We start from the raw sequence: 11,947 nt of genomic DNA, 5'->3' as shown, positions 1-11,947 counted from the left end.
CTCTTTACAGAAAGCAACTTAACCCCAATAAAAGCCACGACATGAAATATACTTTTTTTTTTTTTTTTTTTTTATAAAATAGAAAAATACATATACGTAAAATAAAAAGGGAGGGGGGGGCGGGCGACAATTCAGCAGCTCTTCCATGCTGCCCCCCGAAGCCTTGCTGAAAACCGCCGCTCACCAGACGCAATAAAGGTCAGTGCAGTCGGTTAACGCAGCCTGGGGTAGTGAAACGCACGCCTCAGGAACAGCGCTTATATAGGGCAAAATCCCGCCCAAACCATAGCGCGAGCTGTCCGCGAGCGCAACAAAAAGCAGCAGCGCGAGGCAAACTAAGCGGCGCGAGGCAAACTAAGCGGCGCGAGCCGCCACCAGAACATTCTTTTCAAAAAAAGGCGGGCAAAACTGAGCGGCGCGAGCGCATGCAAAACACAAACCAGGCTGTCCTTTGCCTGACCCCTGCAGACTTAACCCCTTCACATCCTTAGCTTCCCCAACAGCCACATGTAACCCTGTGCTATTTACACAGGGTTTTTTCATTTGCCTCTTGCTTTGGCTCCCAACTATTTTATGTAAGATGTGTTCCGTTGTACAATGTGTACGCGATGTGCACACGATATACTTACCACCAGTGATCTCCGATGCTGACTCAGCTAATGCTGCAGGTGTATTTAGATGCCCATGTGCATGTGCGGCAATCGCTCTCATTGTATTATTCTTTAATGTTAATATCAGAGACACTGTCTCTTTAAAGTGCTTATGATGGCTTCTGTGTCCCTTTAATTGATTTCTGGGATGTTTCCAAACATATGTAAAAAATATCAATTGAAGTAACCATTTTTATTATACATCTTGCAGCATTGTAGCAAAACATCTTAGTTGGTGAAAACCCTCTCTACTTTGTTATAATGTTGCAAGTCAAAATAACATAAAAGTGTTAGTACCATTGATATTTTCTAGCAAAAAAACGTGATATCAATTAAGACACTGTGTTAACCACATGAAATAATAATAATAATAATAATGAATAATAATACTAATAATAATAATAATGAATAATAATACTAATAATAATAACTGCAAGCACTGGTTTTAAATATAACGCCTGCAATGTTGACACACATTTAACCCTTGCAGAGCTAGCACCTATTTTATATGGGAAACCAAAGGAAATCATGTATTAAACTGACTTTAGACTCTGTGGATGTTTTATCTTGTTATGGTGGGTAAAACCTCCCCACAGCAGAAAGCTACTCAATGAAGGCTTGCCAAAATCTTCCCATTGGGTTTAGGAGAGGTTGTTTCAGTTTATTCCTTTGTAGTGGTTTTGTGCTGTTCTCGTTGTTGTTATATGGCATTTCACCCTTCGGGGATCTCTTGGGGTTCACTCCAAGTGTAAAGGTGAGTCCAGACGTGGACCTCCTTGCTCTCTTGTGCATAGAGGAATACCAACCGCACCCCACTGACGAGGCCAATGAAGGCCGAAACGTCCGTCTGGGGTTGTTGGTTTGCTTGTGCAGGCTATGAAGTGGCTTCCTGTTGTTGGTGAATCACCTTTAATAGCATTTCTCCTGAAAATGCCTGCTGAGGTGAATAAACACCAAAGCGATGATGACTGACACCAAGTTCTCGTGTATATAAACATAATAACTTTGTTCAACACAGTCCCGCTTGAATGTTGTCATTCGTTTAAAAAAATATTCTGCTTATTATTCTATAGGCCTTAAGATATGGCTTGTTTCACTTTTTCATTATTCTGCTGCTTTGATTAAAAAAAGCAGATGGCCATAGGCAGGGAACATTTGAATTCCACGCACAAAAACAGCATTACTGCTAGCAGGAATGTAACACAGGAAGGCAGTGGCTATTTCTGTTTTCTCAAGCAGTTTAAAAAATAAAACATGAATATATTTAAACCTAAGCAATTGTGACCTTGAGGTAAACCTGTGGTATACCTTATTTTACCATCTACCAGACCCGTCTGTATGATTATTAAGAGGATATTAACTTCTAATTCATAGTGATAGCCTTCATACCCAGTGATTTAAAGCCAGAGAAACAACATTCGGTCTTAACAACAGAGCCATGGAGGAAAATAAAATGCAATTAATTAAAACTTCTGTAAACGTAAGGGGTATCCTCAAAATAAATATTCCAAATATTCCTAATATGCATGGCATTAGTGTCCTAGTGTCCTGTTTGATTTTCATGGGAGCGCTTTCTTGTCTCTGTGGCAAGAAATATCGAATCATGGTATTAAAAGGCAGTTTTGCAGCAGGGCTGCAAATTCTGTGTCATTGTGTGTTAGGGTTACTTACAGAGTACTTTAATATACATTATTTTATAGTAGAGGTGTCAGGGACATTTGACTGTTCCTTTAAATCCAAAACTCTCAGCCTTATTAATGCACTCAAACTCCATTAATGAGAAGAGGTAGATCTACTACATATATTACTCTACTACTAGTGGCTACAAGAATCTGAACTGAAAGACATGACCCTCACACCCAAACATGTCAACCAAGCCCAACCAAACTTCTTCCTTGGTTAACAGTCATCTAATAAGATTACTTCACCTTAAATAGACAGTAAAGTTTAGAAGCAGCAAAGCACATTCACACAGCGCCAGAGGGACAGTGAAAACATTTTACAAAAAAATTGTACAGTTGAAAATAACATTAACGCAGATACAGTATATTAGAAAGATATACAGAAAGAGAAGGAAGCCCCCTGCTCTTGCAAGCGTATACCCTGTAGGAGACAGTAGGAGAGGGATTGCTTGGGCCAACTTGATTGTAGCAAAGGTTATATGGGGAACTCAGTGCCGAATGATAGGATCTTTAGATGCAGGTTGAGAGTAGAAGGGGGTTAGGTTATATATAAGCAAACGTGGCATACTAAAATTTTATTATTCATAACTAGAGGTGAATTAATCTGTGTGTTGTGTGCACCTTACTTTTAATATTAGTGTGTTCTGCTTAAATGTTTTCTAAAAAGTTAAAAAAAATTGTCTGCAAGACATCACTAGACAGTTTGGGTTGAGAAGAACTCTAGGTATATGTATTTGTGCAGCAGATTTTATTGTTCAAGTATAAATTGGACCTCTGAAAATCATATAGATTGAATTTTAACAAGATCGATGCATCTTCAGGAAGGTTTAATTGTTATTTTGAATACACAAACCTTAACTAAGTATGCCTGCAACTATAGCATAGGACAACCAATCAACGTATTTTAATCTGTAAACACAAAATTTTAATATCTAGAGCTGTAAAGTGTAAATGTTTTGCAAAAAGAGGCAGATCAGCTTTAAATGAGCAATCACATTCCCCTCCTCTACAAGCACCTACTGATTTTGTGCTGTCATCAAATAAGGGCAGATAGTGCCCTCTAGTGTTAGAATTTCACCAACACCTGAAGTAAGTTGCCAAATGATGGGTAAAAAAGGCTTCAGAATTGGATTAGTGAAAGTTGCAAAGCAATTACCGAAGTACAGGCAAGTATGTCACCATCCATACATATTATCATGCTGTTTTCCTGAGGACACTCATGTTTCTATCACTTCATATCTTACTGCTTCTTCCTTCTTATTCATGAGAGTAAGTTTACAGAGAATAAAAACAATCTCTAATGCTAGAGTGTCATGTATATTATATTAAACTTAGAACATAATCATAATATATGGTTATTTATGGTGTTCAGGGCTATCTTTAACATGGCTTTCTTTGTGGGCCCAGCTGTTCCTTGGGTCCCTACAGGAGCGCTATTGCGGTGATAATGGCAGTCACTTCTATAGCCACTTGCATGGAACCTCCTCCGTACTTCACTGTTGCCTGCAAACACTCAGTATTTTACCTCTCTCCAAACCTTTGGCAAGCAAAGTGCCTTCTAAAATTTTGACTCATCAGTCCAGAGCACCTGTTGCCATTTTTCTGCACCCTAGTTACTGTGTATTTGTGAATATTTAAGTCACTTGGCCTTGTTGATGCAGCAACTCATTGAGCAGGAATGCACTCCAATAAAAATCATTGGGAGCCCCAAATGCACTTGTGCAAAGGGGTCTTGTTGGACCACCACTTGTAAGTAGGACTAGAATTTGCCCAAACACTTCAACATATGGAGACTCATGCACTACGCATAGTGAGCATTTTGAGGAATCCCTCAACGCTTCTGTAAAACAAACAAAAAAAAAATGCTATTCTCAGGTTACCGGAAAATATAAACCTATAACACCCTGTCACGTGTTGAAGTAAAGTGGAAAAACAGAGTAATCAAAATAAAGTAAAAAAAGCTAAAAATACTTCCCTATTTCACACTGCCGCAGCCCAACAAAACACTCCTCTCAGTGTTCAGAAAACGTACAGAAACAGCAATCGGGGCGCATGTGTATATAGGAAAAAAAGAAAAATATATCTGATAGTGTGATAACGTATGTAAAAATCAATAAGTGTGATGAGTATATGCACTCACAAGTATAGCCGGTGAAAGAGGCTCCTCAGTGGTAAAAAAACCAGTTCTTTATTCTTTAAAATCTATAAATATAGAAATGAAAACAACCACATAGTGCAGTAACTCTCAGGTTACCCTCAGATTTTATATGCATTAAAGTGAATATGAAGACGGGAGTGTTTCTTTAATGAATCATTAAGAACATATTAATACTAGTTCTTTTTGGTTTGTGAATCGTATACATAAAGTTATTTGCTCAAAATGTACTGAGTGCCGTTTAGTTATATGTGGGAGATTGTCTATTGAAATGTAAGCCTATGTTGGGCAGGATGCTGTTTTATCATCCTAATCCTCATTATCTTATTGACTTCAGTTGATATTGTTGGTTGTCAAAACAGTTATTACAAGATGTGTGTAATTAATGGTTATTGCATTTTACCAAAGCAGTAAACAGCATAACCGCGTCCTTGCGGCTTCTTGCATAAACTGGAGAGATACAGCTTTTATGACTTTGCTATGTACCATGGCGTACCATGATAATGCAATCCTGCTATCTCTTAGGCATTACTCCAAGCTGTGTGAAAATGTATTTGAGGTATGTGTATGCTCAGGGCAAAATCAGAGTAAAATAATCTGGATCACGTACTATTCATTTTATTAAAGTGAAGTCAAAGCCCCTTAAGGACAAGAGCATTTTTCGTGTTTTTACTATGCATTTCTTTGGCCGCTATCTCCTTATTTCTCATTGAGTAAAGAAAGGGCTTTTTTTAAAACCATACTAATATATATGTAAGACCTTATTCTTTTATAAATTGGAGTTACAAAAACCCAAACATTTATTCTGAGTTTTACAGATATATACATTAAATACAGCTGGTACAAATAGGGAAAAAATACCATTACAATCACAGCTTTTAACTGTGTCCGTGCATGTGATTAGCTGTAGAAGGGGATTACTTGCATGGCAGTGTAGGGAATCTGCAGTAGACTGACGTCTCCAATCATGGAGAGGCCAGCACAGCAATGACCCTGATCACCACAATCGCATTACGTTGCAGTATGTCCAGTACAGTGGACGGAGGACCATTTTTACAACACGACTTACCAGGTATGTCGTTGGTCAACTAGGGATATCTTTTCATGATGTAACTGCTACATCATTGGACAAAACAGGGTTAAATCACATTTCAGTTGTAAAAAGTGATTAAAAGAACCCTAAATCATGTTTAAACAAAATAATCCATTACAGACTAGGCACCAGGGGGCTCTTCGTGTTCGTCTTCGTGCTCGTCTTTGGGGGGAAAAAAATCTTCGTATTCCGCGAATATTCGCCTGTTCCTGTCTTCTCTTCGGGCGAATATTCGTGGACATTCTTAGTGTTCGTTTTTTCTTCGTTTTTTGCGGTTAAGGGGTTAATACGGGCTTAACGCATACCGCAGCAGCTCTGGCGCCAGGAGTTTAAATGTCCGTATGAGCAACACTATTGGTCGTCAGCAGGGGGCTCGTCTGCCAATGGTACAGACTGTTAAACTCCTGGTGCCGTAACTTGTCCGGCAGATGCCATTGGTCTCCCTGTTCTATCAGTTAAATGTCCGTACGAACGATCAATAAAGTCGCTTGTACGGACATTTAACTGATAGAACAGGGACACCAGTGGGATCTGCCGGGTAAGCTGCAGCATTGGGGTTTTAAAAGTCTGTACGAGCGACTCTGTTGGTGCACTTGTTGCACCTTAAGGGGTTAAGGGGCCGTGTGAGTGAGCCTATTGGTCGCTTGCACGGCCCTTTAAACTACGGATTTCCGCTCCCGTTATCTAATGCAACATCGAAGGGGTTAACGGGAGCGGAAATCCATAGGTTCGCTGTCAGGGGTTACAAAGGCCGTGCGAGTGAGCCTATTGGTCACCTGCAGGGTCTTCCTCTGGCATCAACCAGTTAGAAAGGGAGAGTGGTAGACGAAGACGATCACGAAGATCTTCGTGGTGTGTGTCTTCGTCTTCGCCTACGTTTTACCGCCGCTGTCTTCTCTTCTGCGTGTCTTCGGAACGAGCACGAAAACGCACTCTTCGTGTTCGTTTTCATGTTCGCCCGAAGACGAATGCACAAGTCTAGTTTAAACCAATACAAATCAATGTCTGGCTATGAATGATTGGGGTTGTAGAGAATATAATACACAGTATTAGCCCAGTTGTGTGGTCAGAGATTGCTGGCCCATAATATGAATGACTAGAGATGATCTCTACTACCGCTCATCGGTGTTTACCACCTATAAGCACACAAGTTACTAAAGGAGTCCATGCACCAAAAGCACAGAAGAAAAGGACACACTTATCTTTTGGGAAAGGATACGTTGCAGGAGGATGATTATATGGAAGCAATAAAACAGGTGTATTGCACAAATAGCAATAAAATCTATATTAGAATCATGGGGATAACCCCATACACACTGACTAATTACATGCGTCTATGGATTTCAACAAATGTCATAATTCAAGGATCACCTTGTACAATGTACAAGAACGAGCATGCTATTGATAAGAATATAGGTTATTGTTGATAGCAGATTTGCAATTCACACAGTACAATGGACAATAATCATAAAGTGCAATGCTAGGGAAGGTTTTTAATCTGGAATAATCACCGTGGAAAATGGTGTAGTGTTGTGCACTGGCATTCATCAACATCAATTTGACCCACAGGCTGAGGCACATCAGTTTGAGTTATCAGACTAAATCTGGCCATCTAGCAAATTATCAGGGTCCACCCTGCTTGCCAGGACTATGCAATAATTATTTCTAATCTTGTCTACCTGCAGCTACTAGTGGCTGCCCTTCCCTCTCAGGAGCACCCCTATCCAATTACTTGGGGCAGCTGAGACTCGTTATCACAGTTTAGCCCTGCCCTTATATACCTGCTCTGCCATTCAGTTTGGGCCTTTGCATTTGTTTGGCTTGGGTCTCTGTTAGTCTGCTTGCAGCTAAAGATCTGGTTTCCTGATCTGATTTTCTGTGTGTGACCTTGGCTACGTTCTCAATCCTGATTAGTGTACCAAACCCTGGCATGTCCCAGACTTACCTACTTTCCAAGCAGTGTGCCCTGCCAGAGGGCTTCCAAGCCATGTGCCCTGCCTGAGGGCTTCCGAGCTGTGTGCCCTGCCTTTCCTACAGTTCCCCTGCCTTTGCCACAGTTCATAGTCTGCCCTGCCTGCCGTCTGCCCTGCCTGCCATCTGCCCTGCCTGTGGGCTTCCTGCCGTCTGCCCTGCTTGTGGGCCACCCGCCGTCTGCCCTGCCTGTGGGCTACCTAACGTCTTCCCTGCCTGTGGACTTCCTGCCGTCTGCCCTGCCTGTGGGCTACCTAACGTCTTCCCTGCCTGTGGACTTCCTTCCGCCTGCCCTGCCAGTTGGTCTCCAGTTCCAGGCCTGTCCGACAAGACTTTCTAGTCCATGTGTTACGATTAACAGAATCCTGTTTATGCTTTACTCCACTGTATATACCAGTCCTGTTCCTGTTCATAAATACAATATATTCTTGTATATCAGCCTGGTGTGAGACTTATCTCTTGTCTGTACTTACCTGTCTGTTGATATGCATCTCGGAGTAGAGACAGAGCCTCGGATATCCCCTGCAATTGGGCTCCTACCCGACCTGCTGGCCCGCGTCCTGACACAAATCAGGCAAATGCACCCACTTACTTTTACTGACACTCGAGTGGCAGATCCGGTCACTTGATAGCCTAAAGTTCCAGGTACACTTTCCTTCTCCAGTCGGGCCCTGGTAGCGATAGTGTATTTAGCTGTGATCTGGCACTGAGTAAAGAGCGCAGCAGCTGTGCACACCCTAAGACTCTTATGATCTTACCCACTCTGCAAGAAAGGGAGAAACAGATTGCAAGGCAAAGACGTGTAAAGGAGGAGAAACACTTGCCCACTCCCTTAGTCCTAGAAATGAGTTGAGAAATGTCAACTTCAACTAGAAGCCGAAGTCCTACAAAGAAGTTGTAGCAGAACAAAAGCCCCCCCCCCCAGTTTATTAACACTACATATAATGTGGGTTTTTGGTTAGTCAATCATTGTAATTGTTCAGAAATATACAAACACAAAAGAATGAGACTGGATACAATGGAGACGCACAGAGGCATGTATGAAAATGGAGCTAAAGGTATGGAACAAGCTGAGTTGTTCTAACCCTTGCCCAACCAAGCCCTATCTATTCACATGAAGGATTTTAATATGAGACTCTTATGACTAACTGCTGATAATCCATTGCGTGTATATTTCTGTCTTTACATGTATACTATCTTTACTACTATTCTACTTTCTCATCTGTGTCTGCTTTAATTCCCCAGTCAGGGATAGTATAAGACCAATTGGTACCTCGAGGAAGAATAATTTCTGGCATCCTTCTTCCATTTTTCAGTTTTACATAGAAGAATGTTTTTTACACAATTTAATTTCTTGAGGTGTATGTAAACATTATTGTGCCTCTTAGGGCTGATACACACTAAATATTCTGCACCATAGAATTATCTGTTGGTGCATTTATTTTATACATCCAGTAGAAAGTAGAAAAAGAAATCAAAACTAGTTGTGATAATTAATAGATTTTTTTTTTTTTTTTTCAATGAGCAGGAACTCATGTATAGAACTTATAAATTATTAACCTCCTGGGTTTTGGGAACATGGTCACCTTAAAAATAATTTTTATCTAAAATCTGTAACTTAAATCCAAATGTAATGAAGCAAACTGAACTGAACGTAGGTAGAAACATATATTTTTTCTATCTGGGCCTGTCAAGAGCCCTTGCCCTTATTAAGTGTCCCAACCATCTCGTCTTCTACATTTGCAATTAAAGGATGCAATAAAAAGGCAAACTAATATGCCCATAGTAACCTGGGAGTAGCTGTTGAGTATTCCACTGGGACCAATATACCCAAGGAGGTCCACAGCCAGAGTTTTGCCCCCCCCGGGGTCTTACTAGGGGGCAGTCTTATGGGGGTTTTACTGTGTGAGCAGGTCAAATGCTAATCAGCTTTGTTTGCTACTAACAAAAACCAGTCTTGTTCATGAGATGAGCATCTAATGGGCATGAAATAATGGGAAACTATTTCTAGGTGTATATGAAAGTCCCAGTTGCCCAGACTCTCGTGACTATGAGCAGTAAGCCAGGACTTTGTATAGGGTACCAAATCAATTCCATGTGTGTTTTAACCAAGTTAAACCTGAGTGGTAAAGCTTGTCTTTTCAGAGATACACTCATACGCTTGGTGCGATGCAGTCAATATGCTCAAAAACACTTCTGCCAACAGCAGATGCCTCATAAGCAGCCTAGTACAAAGGGCAGACTCAATATCCAATGTCATTAATTGATTACAAGTTCAAACAGACTGGAATAACAGGTGAGGGGCAAATATGTGTGGACATTTAAAATGCGGAGGGTTAAAAAATGGTTAACCCTTATGACTAAGCACAGTTTGTGCGAAACGCGTCAAGCAGTTTAGCCTTTTTTTTTCGTGTTTACGTACTGTTGTTCCTTTCGATTTTATTGTCCACGGACGCTGATTAATGGACTTCCTGGTGTGATACTGGTGTCAGCTGGCGCAACTATCATTTTCGTGTCACAGTTTGGAACCGGGACCGGGTCTTTTTGGCGTTGCAGCACCCCGCTACGCTTGGATTCATCATTTAAATTTATATGGGATTGTAGCCGTGGAATGTACGGTGTTATGAAAAAGTATTTGCCTGCTCTCCGTCCATTTCCCCCATAAACAGCGGCGTGTCTCATGAATGTCCACATTGCGCAAAGGGGGGGCTATAGGTATCTGGAACCATAAAGTTGGCAGGTATGTCTATTGTATAGCGCTGCGGAATATGATGGCACTTTATAAACCAAGAAATAATCATTATGTGTGCAGTGGCAAGCGTGTGTGTTCTTCCGAACACATCTCCTGCAAGCCAAGGAGCTCGGTAGTGCAAATGCATTGGGGGTATTCTGATGAATCCATTCATGCATTTTCAAGAGGACATTCATTATGCATCACAGTTCATCATAGCTGGCGTCCCAATAACATTTCCCATATTCAGATAATAGGGAGAAAATAATGCGTATCTATATTTTTCTATCAAGTGCATCGTTACCTAAGCTTTACATTTTAGGAGTCTTTTTTGCCCAGTGAAGAGTTTAAAATAAAGGGAAGACAAATAATACAAAAATGTGCTGATGCTACAACACTCCACTGACATATTCCAAAATATATTCTCTAGGTCTTCTATGCAATGGGAAAGAAAATGAATACTATAAATCCCAAAATTATGGAAAAGCAAGGGTGTAGATTGGTCCACTACAAGAAAAGAAAAGAATTTATAAATTCAGTTAGGGATATATGGCCCGCCACGTGAAAGTAATGATCATATTTAGAAATTGTAATTTTTTTTACATATCACTGTGTTCACATATACTTTGAACTTTGCTTTCCCTTATTGATCAAGCTTTATTACTCATGACAGTTCCACCTTTGTGACAAGCAGTGAACATTAAACCTTCATAAACAATACAGCTTTCTACTTGCTGATAAGGCAGTGTATAAGTACACGGCTCGCATTGGTACAAGCACCATGCAAAACATTTTCGTTCAGCCCTTTCGCTGGTTTTAAGACACATGGGTTTGCTGGTGTCTTCACAGTCCAGGATAAAGCAAGCACGGATACTCATACTTGGTCTTGATGAAGCAGGGAAATCAACTTTATTATACAAGTGCAAGTTTAAGGAGCCCTTTTCAACTACTCCCACAATAGGCTTTAACGTGGAGATGATCCACACTGAGAAGCACTTGCAGTTAACCATGTGGGATGTTGGAGGTCAGCAGAAGATGAGATCTTTATGGTGCTACTACTTTGAGAACACAGATGGACTTGTGTATGTGGTAGACAGCACCAACAAACAAAAGCTGGATGAATCCAAGAAAGAATTTCAACTCATCCTGCAGAACGAGCTGATAAAAAGTGTACCAGTGGTCCTACTGGCTAACAAGCAGGACTTGCCAGGAGCACTCAATGCTGAGGAGATAACACGTAAGTTTAATATGAAGAAGTATTGCTCTGACCGGGACTGGTATGTGCAGCCGTGCTGTGCCCTCACAGGCCAAGGGCTTGCAGAAGGCCTTAGCAAAGTGACGGAATTTGTCAAAAACTGCATGAAGTCAAAAGAAGACGCTATATTGTTTGGAAAACAGAATGTAAGACTGAAAACATCTCGTAAGGTGTAATCCTGCAAAATCTATGAACTTATATATGAAAAACAACTGGCACGTAGCACTTTCGTTGTATTACACATTTGTTGTACTTTATTTTAATATTATTGCAAAGCAGCAATGAAACGCGCGGATGGAAATCTAGTGCAAGTAGCGTATTTGTATATACCGATAATGTGTTTATTAAAAGACTTCTGCTTGAATGCTACAGGATTTTTGCATCTGCAGGGAAATGCCAAGACAAGGTCT

At 40.7% G+C, this 11,947-nt stretch overlaps 1 protein-coding gene across 1 annotated transcript; it reads left to right on the top strand.

Moving 5' to 3' along the window:
- Nucleotides 1-11,107: 11,107 nt before the first annotated feature.
- Nucleotides 11,108-11,713, top strand: LOC149300371 (ADP-ribosylation factor-like protein 14). Its single transcript, XM_089485431.1, has one exon. It carries the CDS (start codon nt 11,108-11,110, stop codon nt 11,711-11,713), a length of 606 nt encoding a protein of 201 aa, XP_089341557.1.
- The last annotated feature ends 234 nt before the right edge of the window (nt 11,714-11,947 follow it).

Source organism: Sceloporus occidentalis, unplaced genomic scaffold (assembly GCF_023333645.1).
Source record: "Sceloporus occidentalis isolate IW3139 unplaced genomic scaffold, rSceOcc1.0.p SCAF_25, whole genome shotgun sequence".
Classification (NCBI taxonomy): domain Eukaryota; kingdom Metazoa; phylum Chordata; class Lepidosauria; order Squamata; family Phrynosomatidae; genus Sceloporus; species Sceloporus occidentalis.
Note: the sequence above shows the minus strand (reverse complement) of the source record. Positions and strands in the feature narration are given on the sequence as shown.

Excerpts from the sequence above, each read along its gene's own strand:
- LOC149300371 (XM_089485431.1), top strand. The coding sequence starts at position 11,108 with ATGGGTTTGCTGGTGTCTTCACAGTCCAGGATAAAGCAAGCACGGATA.